Source organism: Orcinus orca, chromosome 6, assembly GCF_937001465.1.
Source record: "Orcinus orca chromosome 6, mOrcOrc1.1, whole genome shotgun sequence".
Lineage (NCBI taxonomy): Eukaryota > Metazoa > Chordata > Mammalia > Artiodactyla > Delphinidae > Orcinus > Orcinus orca.
Genome location: NC_064564.1, coordinates 96,615,024 through 96,630,131, shown reverse-complemented (window position 1 = coordinate 96,630,131; position 15,108 = coordinate 96,615,024). Strand labels below are relative to the sequence as shown.

The following is a 15,108-nucleotide window of genomic DNA, read 5'->3' as shown; positions in this document are numbered from 1 at the left end:
GGCCCGCGTACCGCAAAAAAACAACAAAAAAAATCCCACACCTCTTTAGGGGGCTTCCCTGGTGGCGCAGTGGTTGAGAGTACGCCTGCCGATGCAGGGCACGCGGGTTTGTGTCCCAGTCCGGGAAGATCCCACATGCCGCGGAGCAGCTGGGCCCGTGAGCCATGGCCGCTGAGCCCGCGCGTCCGGACCCTGTGCTCCGCAACGGGAGAGGCCACAGCAGTGAGAGGCCCGTGTACCTCAAAAAAACAACAACAACAACAAAAAAACAAAAATGAAAAGAGAGTTGGATAAAAGAACCACATGTTTTGCATGAAGAAAACAAACCTAAGGTATGGCTATCTTCAATAGCAAAGATAATCTATGCAGCAGTAGCAGATGGAGCTGAACCCCAAATGGAGGTATTTTAAAACACATCTCAACAGTGCTTGGGAAAGAGCTTTCTGACACCTCGAGCTGGTGTGGTATTCAGCTCATCAATCTGACGTTATAGATGGAGAAAATGATCCTGGCAAAGGTGTAAGGGGTGGGCTAGCCAGCCTCAGATTCAGATTGTTTTCTACTCTTGATAGTTTCTTATTGGCAAATATGCTAGTTCACAAAATATTTCTTCATGCTTCTCAGTCTGTTGCGTAAGCCTAGGACCCTTTCACAGGGTGTGTGCTTCTGTCAGCCTCCCCTGGGTTTGCTTCTGGAAACTTTAGGGTCACAGGTGTCCAGTTCTCCCATCTCCATCACACAGGGGCTCCTTGATTCTTAGCCTTACCCTTAAGTGAGTTTAGTCAGAGTTACACACTAATGATCTTCAGTTACTGAACAGCTGTTGAGAAACTGCTCTGCGCTAGGCATGAGGGCAAAAGTAGTTTTAAAAAGTAATAGTGTTGAGCAGAGGTGAAGTTTTTCCATATGTTCTATTTAATTTCCTTTTGAAGAGTAATTCTGAACAGTAGCCTGAAGATACCCAAATCAGTGTTTTCTTGCCGGGTACCCAGATACTCCTTAAATGATTGCATTATCAAAAGTTTCATCTTCAGTCCAGCTGAAATTGTGAGAAAGATACGGTTAGGAAAAGAGCAGGGTGGAAGGGGGAAATGGGACCTTCTCGAGAAGCTCCAGAAAGACTATAACCTGTAGAATTCCCGTCTTACGGTAAAAGCCCTTCCCTATAGGCTTGACTCTGGTCCCGGTCTACCAGTTAGTTTCAATCCCAGCGCAGCTTCCAGTAATCGCGGGGAATTCGGAGTTAGGACGAGCCACTACTGGGGAGCATGGGAAGCTTCGCTGGGCATGGATGTCTTTGCCCTGGTAAGAGGCCACGTGGCCGTGGAACGCCCTCAGGTATCTTGTTTCTCTGTTCTAGAGGGGGCGAGACGTGTGCGGAACCCACTAAGGAATGATCTGAGACAGACAGGATGGGGATCGGGGACAGAGGACAGAAGGGGCGGGGCCAGGGTTAGGGGGTGGGGCTGCAGGGCGGACTCCAGACTGGGGCGCTTGGAGGCGGAGAGTGGGCGGGCCCGTGCTGGGGGCGGGCCCGGCGGGGTGGTGCCTCGGGCGGCGCGGGTGCATCGCAGCTGCGGAGCGCAAGCAGGCTGGCGGGTGGCGGGTCCGCAGCGGCACGGCGTCCGGGCTCCGCGACGGGCTGAGGGCCATGGCCGCCTCTCCGGGCCCGGCCGGCGGTGCCGCCGCCGGGGCAGTGCACGGCTCCGGCCCGTTTGGCCTCGCCTTCGACTCCGGACTCGAGATCAAAACTCGCTCAGTGGAGCAGACGCTGCTCCCGCTGGTTTCTCAGGTAAAGCGGCGCGCGCGCGCGCGCGGCCCCTGCGTCTCCCTCCGGCCGCGGCCCGCGATGGCGGCGGTCGCTCTCGCGGCAGGGGCCGGGCTGGGCGGGAGGCAGCCGCTGCCCCACATTCCGCGCCAGGACTCCGGCGTCAGTGTCGGACCGCCTGTCTGGGGCTTGAGGACTGGCCTTGGTTGAGGCGGCGGGAGTAGGGACCATCCGAAATCCGGCTGCGGGGCCAAGTGGGCTGAGCAGCAGCGGAGGCTGCGGGGCGGGGAGCCCCGTGCGGACCTGAGTGCCGGCCACAGGTGCGCCGCCCTGCCTCCCCACAGGATCCTCCTCGGGGCTGCAGCACCGGTGGCCCCCGGCTCCCCGAGGCCAGCTCCCCGGGGGCAGAGGGGACCCCCGCGGGGGCTCCGCTGGAGCTTAGGGGCCCTCCTCGCTACCGCTCTTTAACCCACTGCCCGCACACCTTTGCACCTCCAGTCCAAACCCGGACCGTGGCCAGTCTGGCTGGGGCGTTGCTGCCGGCCTCCAAGTCCAGCGTGCTCTCCTCTCCCCTAGGCCTTTGTCCCTTTCCCCGGAGTGTGAGTCGGCTCGCCAGTCGCCCGTTCACCCCGGGCCACCCGGCCCCTTCCCCTTAACCTGTCTGCTCACTTCAGCTGGCTTTTGTCCGGCCTCGGAAGGGTGAAGTGAAGGACCGTCTGATAGTTAATTCGGGTACACATCTTTTTGCCAAATCCCATTTGGGAATGTATGCTTTATTGAATTTATTGGTCCCAACAGAAGTCTGGAATCAGCTAATTGATGCGCGTAGCTTTAGAGAAGTTTTTGTTACTGTGAGCCGAGTTTACGCAGCCTCCGGGCTGGAATTCCTCACCTAGATCTGTTGTGATGTGCTAAGCACTGTGGGAAGTGAAGAATTCTGTGCCTTCAGGAGCTCCTTGGATGTGTGACTCACAACAAGACTGTTAACATCTTGATGCTTCACGTTAGCATTGCCAAGATTTTACAGGTAGAAGGAATCTTAAAGGTTATCTGATGCTAAATTTAAAAATTCTTACAGCATCCTTGACACCTGGTCACCAGTCCCCTGCTTAAACATGCTCAGTGATGGGGAGCCTGTAGCTATTGCATAGAATTTCCAATGCTATCTGTTCTCCATCCCAGCCCTGCAGATACTTGAAAACAGCAGTCGTACATGTCCCTAGATTCCTGTTATGCTGATTAAATAAACAGCCCCATTTTCTTCACCTGTGCTCATTTTAGCCTGGCTAACAGAACAGTGAATGAATAACCTTGACACTCCCCATCCTCCTTCCCTTCCAGGTCTGAAAGAAGCACTGACAGGTGGGATGAGTTGAGGATTAGTTAGTGATGTCTGCACTGCCCCTCCCACAAAAGAATACCACTACCACCACCAACACAACCACAACACAAAATGAAAAATACTGGAGTAGTTTTAAGAGAGAGAGTTAAGAGAGTGGTATTTTATCCATTTTTCTTTTTTTTAACAATCCAGATACAATGCTTACTATGTGCTGGGCCGTGTTCTAAGCACTTTATACATATTCATTTAATTCTCATAACAATCTTGTGAGGTAGAGATATGTTTATTCTCATTATATGAATGAGGAAACTGAGGAATAATGAGGTTAAATGACTTGTAGTGGGACTTTCACCTGTAAATGTCGAACTGGAGTTTGAATCCAGGCAGCCTGGTCCCAGAGTCTGTGCTGTTAGCTACACCATATTTGTTCTCCCTAGAGATTAGGGGCGGTGATGAGGTCAGCCAGTAGTAGGTACAGAGAAGAGAGTCCACAGTGGAAAAACAAGCTGGAAAGTTGTTGTAATCTGGAGAAATGGTAACTTTTCACAGTATCACTGCTAAAAATGTATCCTAGAGTTCTGCATTGTGTAATTCTGGGGTAAGAGAGGGTGGAGAGAGTAGGAGAGTGGAGGAGGAAACGTGAATTGGCTGCCGAGAGTTAACTAGAGGTCAATGCCAAAGGGGGAAAATGCCAGCTTTTTTTTTTTTCTTTTCCTTCCCTGTTAAAGACTCATTCAGGGCCATAGCTGAGGTTCTGCATTCCACACAGTATGTGTCCACAGCTGTATCTTTAGCATTATTATAACTGATATTCCTAATGATTAACTGTACTCAACAACAAAAAAGTTAACTTATGCTTAAAATCAGGAAATATATAAAGCATGGCCAGAACACTCACAAAGCAGTTAAGTGTGAAATACAGTTTAGAATGATTTTTAAGTTTTAGTGAGTGTTAGTGGATTAAAGTGCAGCTCTCTGGAAAACTCATGTCCAGGAGTCTCATTTTCTCAGGATACGGCATTATTATCCAACTCATGTTTTAACACCATATCCACAAGAATAAGTTTAAGCTTTTCAGGCAAGCATTTGTTGTAAGCTTTATAGTTGCTACTCTGTGGGACTTGTATTCTAGTTGGGAGACGGGGCAGGTACAGAATAGCACATGGCAAGTGTCAGATGAGCATCATCCGTAGTAAATGCTCTAAGAGCTCAGAGCAGGTGTGGATGAGTCAGCAACAATGCCATCGAGGAGACAGGGTCTTGAGGTGAACAAGTAGGGCTAGCCTTGTACTGCTTAGTAGTTTTAAGCAGAGTTTCTACTCTGATATCATTTAACCTCTTCTGACTCTCCAGGTAAAAAGTTCTGTGTTCAATGGCTTTTTTCTAGGAATGCAGCATCAGTATTAGACAAATATATATATACAATTTTCTGCGTTTACATATTAGAAGAGATCCATGTTCTTAGCAATAGATGCAGAATAGCTTCAGTTAAATTCAACTTCTAATCATGATAAGGAGCACATAGTAAACTAGTAATAGAAGAAAACTTCCTTAACCTGATAAAGAGTACCTACAGAAAACCTATAGTTAACATCACAGCAACAAGTCAAATTTAAAATAAACATTTCCGGGGCTTCCCTGGTGGCGCAGTGGTTGAGAGTCCGCCTGCCGATGCAGGGGACACGGCTTCGTGCCCTGGTCCGGGAAGATCCCACATGCCACGGAGCGGCTGGGCCCGTGAGCCATGGCCGCTGAGCCTGCACGTCCGGAGCCTGTGCTCCGCAACGGGAGAGGCCACAGCAGTGAGAGGCCCGCGTACTGCAAAAAAAACAAAAACAAACAAAAAAAACCCAAAAAACATTTCCTTTAAACTAGAAGCGAGAGGAGGGATATCTGCTCTCATAGCTTCTATTCAATTGTACTGTAAATCGTAACCAGTGGAACAAGACAAGAAGCGAAAGGTATAAGGGTAGGAAAGGAAAAATCAAAATATAATTATCTACATAGAAAACTGGAGTCTACAAATAAATTATAAAAGTTAGGAAGTTTAGTAAGTTCATTGAATGTAGGCTTCTAAAGTCAACTGCTTTTCTTTCTACATTAATAACAAACAGAAAAGTCGTCCTAAAACATGATACCAGTTAGAATAAAACTGACAGCAAAATATGTGTATATATGTGTATAACAAAAGAGAGGCCAAACTTCATGAAGAAAATTTAAAAATTTTATGGAAAGCCAAAGTAGAGCTAAATAAATGGGAGAAAAGTACCATGCTCCTGGCTAGATTGACTTGATATTATTTACATATCAATTTCCCCTATTGATATGTAAATTTAATGCAATTCCAATGAAAATTTCAACAGGATTTTTTTTAGTAGAATTTGATAAAAGTAACTCTAAAATTTGTATGAAAGAGCAAATAGCCAAAAATAGCCAGAAGAGAAACAAGGTGGGTGGAATTGCTCTACCAGATTTCAAGTCTTATTATAAAGCTAGAGTGATTAAGACAATGTGGGTCTAAGAACAGAGATGGGCAAATAGACTAGTGAAACAGAATAGAGAATCTAGAAACAGATCCACACGTATACAGAAACTTGATGATTCACAGAATTGGCACTGCTCATCCGTGGGGAAAGGAAGAACTTTTTAAAAAATGGGAACAATTGGTTATCTGAATAGAAACACATGATATTGAATCCCAATTCCAAATGGATGAAAAATATCAATATGAAAGTAAAAAACTTAAAACACTTTTAGGGGAAAAAATTGGTCAATATCTTCACCACCTCACGGTGGGAAAAGATTTCTTAATACACTGAAAGTATAAACCCTCAGCAAAAATTAATACATTTGCTCCATTAAAATGGAGAATTGGACTTCCCTGTTGGCACAGTGGTTAAGAATCTGCCTGCCAATGCAGGGGACACGGGTTTGAGCCCTGATCTGGGAAGATCCCACATGCTGCGGACCACCTAAACCCATGCGCCACAACAAGAGAAGCCACCACAATGAGAAGCCCGCACACTGCAGCAAAGACCCAATGCAACCAAAAGTAAAAATATAATAAATAAAAAAAAGAAAGAGAATCTTTATTCATCAGAGTTGAAAGGATAAGCCTTAAAGTGGGAGAATATGATTGCAACACAAATAACCAACAAATGATTGGTAGCACCCAGGATAAAGGACTCCAATGAATCAAAAATAAGATTACTCATTAAAAATTGGTAAAATGAATACTCATCTTGTAGAAGAGGAAACAGATGTCTAAAAGATATGTGAAAAGATGCTCAACTTTATTAGAAGTCAGTGAAGTATAAGTTAAAGCTGCAGTGAGAACAAGTGTTGGTGAGGAATGTGGAGTTGATGGAAATGTCAATAGTACAACAGTTTTGGAAACCAGTTTGATGTAATAAAGTTCAAGGTGGGTATTACCTAAGGCCCAGGAATTTCACTGTTAACTCCATACCCCTAGAGAAAATCCTGCACGTGTATTAGAGACATAGATTGGAATGTTGATAGTCTTTTTACTTCTAATGGCTCCAAACTGGAAACTACCCAAACATCTTTTAGCAGTAGGATGTTTAAATAAAATGTGCTAAGTTCATACGAGATACTATGCAGCAGTGAAATGAATAAACCATAGCTATAATTATCAATATGGATGAATCTCAAAAGCATAATGTTAAGGAAAAAAAATTAAAGGTTCAAAACAGGCAAAACAAAACCATACATCATTTAAGGATATAACATATGCAATAGTTATAATAAGGGAATGATGAGCACAAAATCAGAGCAGTGGTTTCCTCTGGGGCGGGGGATGAGGGGGTGATGTAGAAAGGGAGGGGCCCCCAGGGCGCATGGGTTGTCAGAGGTGCTGCTAATGTTTTCTTAAGCTTGGTGGTAGGTTTGTTATGTCTTCCTTTCATTTCTTTAAATGGTATACATACCCGTTCTATACACTCATTTGTTGTATATTTCCTAATTCAGATGATTTTTTAAAAGCCCTGGGCTAAGTCGCAAGCACATTTTCTACAGAGCAGCTCCGCACCTTCTTTAATAATCACTTTATTCTTCCTGTCAAAATTCCCACTCCCAGTCTTACAATGCTTTTATCCAAGGAAGGGAAGAGGGATATCTGCCACACAGCTCCACCCTGGTGTGGAATGTTATTCTACCACCCACTAGTCTTTTCCTGTCAGTGATAGATTTACTTCACTCACCATAATACAGACCCTTTAATTAATCTCCAGGGTAGCTCCCCCGTCTTCCCATTTCTCTCTGCGTTGTCCTGGAAGCTTCTTAGGATCTTTGTCTCACTAAGTTGGAGATGAATACATATGGGACTCTGCTGATTTGTGTATGTGAATATATGTGTTTTTAATTGCAAAGGAAAAACACATAAATAGTATATAAAGAGAGTGAAAGTGCCCTTTTTCCTGCTTTTAAAGACCTCCTCATGATTTGGTGTGTTTTCTTCTATACTGGTTGCTATAGCTGATTAGCTGATTTTTCTATCTAATAATTTTGAGAATTTACTAATGAGTTAAGCCCAGGGATGAACTTCTCTCTCCTGGGCTGACTCCCTTGTTTTTCAGGTCCCAGGGCATTAAATAAAGCTTTGTTCTTTTATCTGGCCTACCATTTTTTTTTTTTCCCCCCTGGGTCTTCACTTGCTTTCTTATCTTCCCACAAAATAAGTAAACTAAGATAATCCATTTCAATCAAGAGATTACTGTCAGTTATTCTAGAAAATAAGAATAACATCACAAACAAGAGGAAAGAACAGAGATTCTAGAAATGTGAAAAGGGCAATATCTAATCATTATGTAATGCTTACTAAATACCAGACACTATTCTAAGTAATTTATTTACATATACTAATTCATTCTCCACAATGACCTTATGAGATGGGTACTATTATTACGCCTGTTTTTACAGATGAGAACACTGAGTCACAGAAAGGTTAGATAACTTGCTATATAATCATATGACAGAGCCAGAACTCAAACCCAGGCAGAGTGACGCCAGAATTCATGCTCTTAACTGCTAGGCTATACTTTGTTGGCGATGAGAACTTCTTGACACCCTTTGTTAGAAGGTATCAAGTAGGTCCGGGTTCTTACTCTTTTATTCCACAGGAGAGTTCTTCAATATATCAGATCCTCTTTCTTCCCCATGGGATACCTTCTCTGCCCTCTTTTCCAGTTCATTCAGACATTCTCTACACTCTGGTGTTAGGGCAACTCTAGGTTGTGACTCCCAATTTAATATGCCTCCTATTTTTGCAGCATAATAGCTAAAATTTTATTTGGCACATTCAAGGCAATTTTACCAGCTGTCAGTCTCCTGATTTTTTTTTTAACATCTTTATTGGAGTATAATTGCTTTACAATGTTGTGTTAGTTTCTGCTGTATAACAGAGTGAATCAGCTATATGCATACATATATACCCATATACCCTCCCTCTTGCATCTCCCTCCCACCCTCCCTATCCCACCCCTCTAGGTGGTCACAAAGCACCGAGCTGATCTCCCTGTGCTATGCCGCTGCTTCCCACTAGCTGTCTGTTTTACATTTGGTAGTGTATGTATGTCAGTGCCACTCTCTCACTTCATCCCAGCTTACCCTTCCCCCTCCCCATATCCTCAAGTCCATTCTCTATGTCTGTGCCTTTATTCCTGTCCTGCCCCTAGGTTCATCAGAACCATTTTTTTTTTAAGATTCCATATATATGTGTTAGCATATGGTATTTGTTTTTCTCTTTCTGACTTACTTCACTCTGTATGACAGACTCTGGGTCCATCCAACTCACTACAAATAACTCAGTTTCATTTTTTTATGGCTGAGTAATATTCCATTGTATATATGTGTCACATCTTCTTTATCCATTCATCTGTTGATGGGCACTTAGGTTGCTTCCATGTCCTGGCTATAGTAAATAGAGCTGCAGTGAACATTGTGGTACATGACTCTTTGAATTATGGTTTTCTCAGGGTATATGCACAGTAGTGGGATTTCTGGGTCATATGGTAGTTCTATTTGTAGTTTTTTAAGGAAACTCCATACCGTTCTCCATAGTGGCTGTATCAATTTACCTTCCCAGCAACAGTGCAAGGGAGTTCCCTTTTCTCCACACCCTCTCCAGCATTTATTGTTTCTAGATTTTTTGATGATGGCCATTCTGACCGGTGTGAGATGATATTTCATTGTAGTTTTGATTTGCATTTCTCTAATGATTAGTGATGTTGAGCATTCTTTCATGTGTTTGTTGGCAATCTGTATTATCTTCTTTGGAGAAATATCTATTAAGGTCTTCTGCCCATTTTTGGATTGGGTTGTTTGTTTTTTTGTTATTGAGCTGCATGAGCTGCTTGTAAATTTTGGAGGTTAATCCTTTGTCAGTTGCTTCATTTGCAAATATTTTCTCCCATTCTGAGGGTTGTCTTTTGGTCTTGTTTATGGTTTCCTTTGCTGTGCAGAAGCTTTTAAGTTTCATTAGGCCCCATTTGTTTATTTTTATTTCCATTTCTCTAGGAGGTGAGTCAAACTGGATCTTGCTGTGATTTATGTCATAGAGTGTTCTGCCTATGTTTTGCTCTAGGAGTTTGATAGTGTCTGGCCTTACATTTAGGTCTTTAATCCATTTTGAGTTTACTTTTGTGTATGGTGTTAGGAAGTGTTCTATTTTCAGTCTTTTACATGTAGCTGTCCAATTTTCCCAGCACCACTTACTGAAGAGTCTGTCTTTTCTCCATTGTATATTCTTACCTCCTTTATCAAAGATAAGGTGACCATATGTGCCTGGGTTTATCTCTGGGTTTTCTACCCTGTTCTATTGATCTATATTTCTGTTTTTGTGCCAGTACTATACTGTCTTGATTACTGTAGCTTTGTAGTATAGTCTGAATTCCTCTGGCTCCGTTTTTCTTTCTCAAGATTGCTTTGGCGGGGCTTCCCTCGGGTGCAGTGGTTGAGAGTCCACCTGCCAATGCAGGGGACACAGGTTCGTGCCCTGGTCCAGGAGGATCCCACCGCGGCTGGGCCTGTGAGCCATGGCTGCTGAGCCTGTGCGTCCGGAGCCTGTGCTCCACAATGGGAGAGGCCAGAACAGTGAGAGGCCCGCGTACTGCAAAAACGATTGCTTTGGCTATTCGGGGTCTTTTGTGTTTCCATACCAATTGTGCAATTTTTTGTTCTAGTTCTGTGAAAAATGCCATTGGTAGTTTGATGGGGATTGCATTGAATCTGTAGATTGCTTTGGGTAATATGGTCATTTTCACTATGTTGATTCTTCCAATCCAAGAACATGGTATATCTCTCCATCTGTTTGTATCATCTTTAACTTCTTTCATCAATGTCTTATAGTTTTCTCCATCTCCCTCTGCTATATTTTGGAAGAGTTTTAGAAGGATAGGTGTTAGCTCTTCTGTAAATGTTTGATAGAATTTGCCTGTGAAGCCATCTCGTCTTGGGCTTTTGTTTGTAGGAGATTTTTAATCACAGTTTCAATTTCAGTGCTTGTGATTGGTCTGTTTATATTTTCTATTTCTTCCTGGTTCAGTCTCGGAAGGTTTTGTTTTTCTAAGAATTTGTCCATTTTTTCCAGGTTGTCCATTTTACTGGCATATAGTTGCTTGTAGTAGTCTCTCATGATCCTTTGTATTTCTGTAGTGTCAGTTGTTACTTCTTCTTTCTCATTTCTAATTCTGTTGATTTGATTCTTCTCCCTTTTTTTCTTGATTAGTCTTGCTAATGGTCTATCAATCTTGTTTATCTTCTCAAAGAACCAGCTTTTAGTTTTATTGATATTTGCTATTGTTTCTTTCATTTCTTTTTCACTTATTTCTGATATGATCTTTATGATTTCTTTCCTTCTGCTAACTTTGGGGTTTTTTTTTGTTCTTCTTTATCTAATGCTTTAGGTGTAAGATTAGGTTGTTTATTTGAGATGTTTCTTGAGGTAGGATTGTACTTCCCGCTTAGAACTGCTTTTGCTGCGTCCCATAGGTTTTGGGTTGTCGTGTTTTCGTTGTCATTTGTTTCTAGGTATTTTTTGATTTCCTCTTTGATTTCTTCAGTGATCTCTTGGTTATTTAGTAGCCTATTGTTTAGGCTTCATGTATTTGTATTTTCTACAGTTTTTTTCCTGTAATTGATACCTAGTCTCATAGCGTTGTGGTCAGAAAAGATACTTGATATGATTTCAGTTTTCTTAAATTTACCAAGGCTTGATTTGTGACCCAAGATATGGTCTATCCTGGAGAATGTTCCATAAGCACTTCAGAAGAAAATATATTCTGTTTCTTTTGGTTGGAATGTCCTATAAATATCAATTGAGTCCATCTTATTTAATATGCCATTTAAGCTTGTGTTTCCTTATTTATTTTCATTTTGGATGATCTGGCCATTGGTGAAAGTGGAGTGTTAAAGTCCCCTACTTTTGTTGTGTTACTGTCAATTTCCCCTTTTATGGCTGTTAGCATTTGCCTTATGTATTGAGGTACTCCTGTGTTGGGTGCATAAATATTTACAATTGTTTTATCTTCTTCTTGGATTGATCCCTTGATCATTATGTAGTGTCCTTCTTTGTCTCTTGTAATAGTCTTTATATTAAAGTCTATTTTGTCTGATATGAGAATTGCTATTCCAGCTTTCTTTGGATTTCCATTTGCATGGAATATCTTTTTCCATCCCCTCACTTTCAGTCTGTATGTGTCCCTAGGTCTGAAGTGGGTCTCTTGTAAACAGCATATGTACGGGTCTTGTTTTTGTATCCATTCAGCCAGTCTGTGTCTTTTGGTTGGAGCATTTAATCCATTTACATTTAAGGTAATTATTGATATGTATGTTCCTGTTACCATTTTCTTAATTGTTTCAGGTTTGTTTTTGTAGGTCTTTTCCTTCTCTTGTGTTTCCTGGCTAGAGAAGTTCCTTTAGCATTTGTTGTAAAGCTGGTTTGGTGTTACTGAATTCTCTTAACTTTTGCTTGTCTGTAAAGGTTTTAATTTCTCGATCGAATCTGAATGAGATCCTTGCCGGGTAGAGTAATCTTGGTTGTAGGTTTTTCCTTTTCATCACTTTAAATATGTCCTGTCATCCCTTCTGGTTTACAGAGTTTATGCTGAAAAATCAACTGATAACCTTATGGGGATTCCCTTGTATGTTATTTGTTGCTTTTCCCTTGCTGCTTTTGATATTTTTTCTTTGTATTTAATTTTTGATAGTTTGATTAATATGTGTCTTGGTGTGTTTCTCTGTGCATTTATTCTGTATTGGACTCCCTGTGCTTCCTGGACTTGATTGACTATTTCCTTTCCCATGTTAGGGAAGTTTTTGACTGTAATCTCTTCCAATATTTTCTCAGACCCTTTCTATTTCTCTTCTTCTTTTTTTTTTGCGGTACGCGGGCCTCTCACTGTTGTGGCCTCACCCATTGCAGAGCACAGGCTCTGGACGCGCAGGCTCAGCGGCCATGGCTCACGGGCCTAGCCACTCCGCGGCATGTGGGATCTTCCCGGACCAGTGCACGAACTCGCATCCCCTGCATCGGCAGGCGGACTCTCAACCACTGCGCCACCAGGGAAGCCCTCTCTTCTTCTTCTGGGACCCCTATAATTCTAATGTTGGTACATTTAATATTGTCTCAAATGTCTCTGAGACTGTCCTCAATTCTTTTCATTCTTTTTTCTTTATTCTGCTCCCTGGCAGTTATTTCCACCATTTTATCTTCCAGCTCACTTATCTGTTCTTCTGCCCTAGTTATTCTGCTATTTATTCCTTGTAGAATATTTTTAATTTCAGTAATTGTGTTGTTCATCATTGTTTGCTCTTTAGTTCTTTTAGATACTTGTTAAATGTTTCTTGTATTTTCTCCATTCTGTTTCCAAGATTTTGGATCATCTTTACTATCATTACTCTGAATTCTTTTTCAGGTAGGTTCCCTATTTCGTCTTCATTTATTTGGTCTTGTAGGTTTTTACCTTGCTCCTTTGTCTGTAACATATTTTTTTGTCATTTCTTTTCTTTTTTTTTTTTTTTTTTTGATGGGTGGTGCTGTGTTCCTGTCTTACTGGTTGTTTGGCCTGAGACATCCAGCACTGGAGTTTGCAGGCAGTTAGATTGAGCTGGGTCTTGGTGCTGAGATGAGGACCTTTGGGAGGCTTCACTCCGATTGACATTCCCTGGGGTCTGAGGTTCTCTGTTAGTCCAGCGGTTTGGACTCGGAGCCCCCGCCATAGGAGCTTGGGCCCAACCTCCAGCCTGGGAAGTAAGATCCTGCAAGGTTCTCTGCCTATGCCCATGGCCCCTGCAGCTCCTTCAGGCATATGTGGGGAGCAGGCCCCAGCTCTGGGAGCACTCAGCCGTGGGACTTGCCACGCCTCCCCTGATTCTTAACGTAATCCTGGGAGGAAAGAGGCTCTGTAGCGACTGAGAGGCAACTTACTGCCTTTGTGACCTTGGGAAAATTCTTAACCTTTTCAAATTTCAGGTTTTTAATCTGTAAGATGAGGGTAGTAACAGTATCTACCTCACAGAGATGTAAGCATTGATTGAATCAGTACATGTAAAGCACATCAGATAGCGTTTGCTGTTGTGCTTAATGTTAAACGTTAACTAGTTTTATTTTTTGCTTGATAAGGACATGGAAGTTTGGTCTCACTTTTGTTAAACTGTGTTTAAGTATGTCTATGTAGAAAGCAAGACTGAAAAGAACTATGCCAAGTTGCTCACAAGGTGGTGGGATTATGGGTCACTTTTATTTCTTAGGGCTTTCCTATATTACCCCTTCCCATTTTTAAAAACAATCAACACGTATAACTTTTTGGATCTCCCTTTTAAAAAATTTGAAAATAATTTTAGGACATATATAGACCTTTTTTTGTGTATAAATTTATTTATTTATTTATTTTTGGCTGTGTTGGGTCTTCATTGCTGTGTGCGGGCTTTCTCTAGTTGCGGTGAGCAGGGGCTACTCTTCGTTGTGGCACGCGAGCCTTTCATTGTGGTGGCTTCTCTTGTTGCAGACCACGGGCTCTAGGTGCACGGGCTTCAGTAGTTGTGGCATGTGGGCTCAGTAGTTGTGGCTTGCGGGCTTTAGAGCGTAGGCTCAGTTGTTGTGGTCAAGCCGGACCAGGGCTTGAACCTGTGTCCCCTGCATTGGCAGGTGGATTCTTAGCTACTGCACCACCAGGGAAGTCCCATACATAGACCTTTTAATAAGAAATTTTATAAATTGACTTGGCTCCTCCAAATTCAATTTGAAATGCAGACCTGTATTTGGACTGAATATTTTGCAGAGTGCTTTGAGTAAAAGGAAGATAGCCACACCTAATTATGCACTGGGGAGGATGCTTGTAGTGAAAGCAAAATGTGTGTTTCAGAACTGAACAATAGTTGGTATTTTAGCCTAATTGCAGGATCTTTTCTTTACAATTGAAAAGTCTAAACTTTATAAAGGATTTAATAAAAACAACTTAAACTTCTTTTCTCCAGAGTTTCTTCCAACATGGTTGTTTGGAACAGTCAGTGGTGGTCAAGTTCTCTGTTCTCCAGGTGATACTAAGAGTTCCCTAGGATGTATCAGGTGTGGAGAAGAACTAAGCTGGTGCTCATAGTATTCATATTTGTTTCCCTGCTTCCCATAATCCATAGTTATCCTCAAAATTCAACCATAGAAACACTTCTTTGATGGACTACCTAGTAATTTTAGGTAATATTTTATCTTGAAGAAAGTATTTTTCCCTCCAAAAACAAAAACACTCAAAAAACCCAGGAAGATTGAAAAGCTCCACTAAAGGAAAGAGTATGGGGTGGACTTTGGTGTCAGATAAACCTGGGTTCAAATTCTAAACTAGGCCGCTTCTTAGCTGTGTAAGCCAAGTACTTAATTTCACTCAGCCTCAGTTTTCTTATCTTGAATAGTATGTAAGGATTAAATAAGAGAGCTAATGATAATATGCCTCTGAGTACTTAAACTGGGTACTATGTTAAATATGAT

General features: G+C 42.3%; 1 protein-coding gene across 4 annotated transcripts in view; it reads left to right on the top strand.

The window, feature by feature from the left end:
- The first annotated feature begins 1,544 nt into the window (after window positions 1-1,544).
- The window catches only part of CTNNAL1 (catenin alpha like 1), a 58,014-nt gene continuing 44,450 nt past the window's right edge, over window positions 1,545-15,108 (top strand). For 3 of the 4 annotated variants that reach the window (XM_033427478.2, XM_033427477.2, XM_033427476.2), the window contains exon 1: window positions 1,552-1,792. In XM_033427478.2, the coding sequence (XP_033283369.2) occupies window positions 1,652-1,792 (141 nt within the window). In that variant the 5' untranslated portion in view covers window positions 1,552-1,651. Of the gene's footprint in view, window positions 1,793-15,108 lie in introns of all 4 variants that reach the window. The other variant, XM_033427475.2, reaches the window with a different exon arrangement.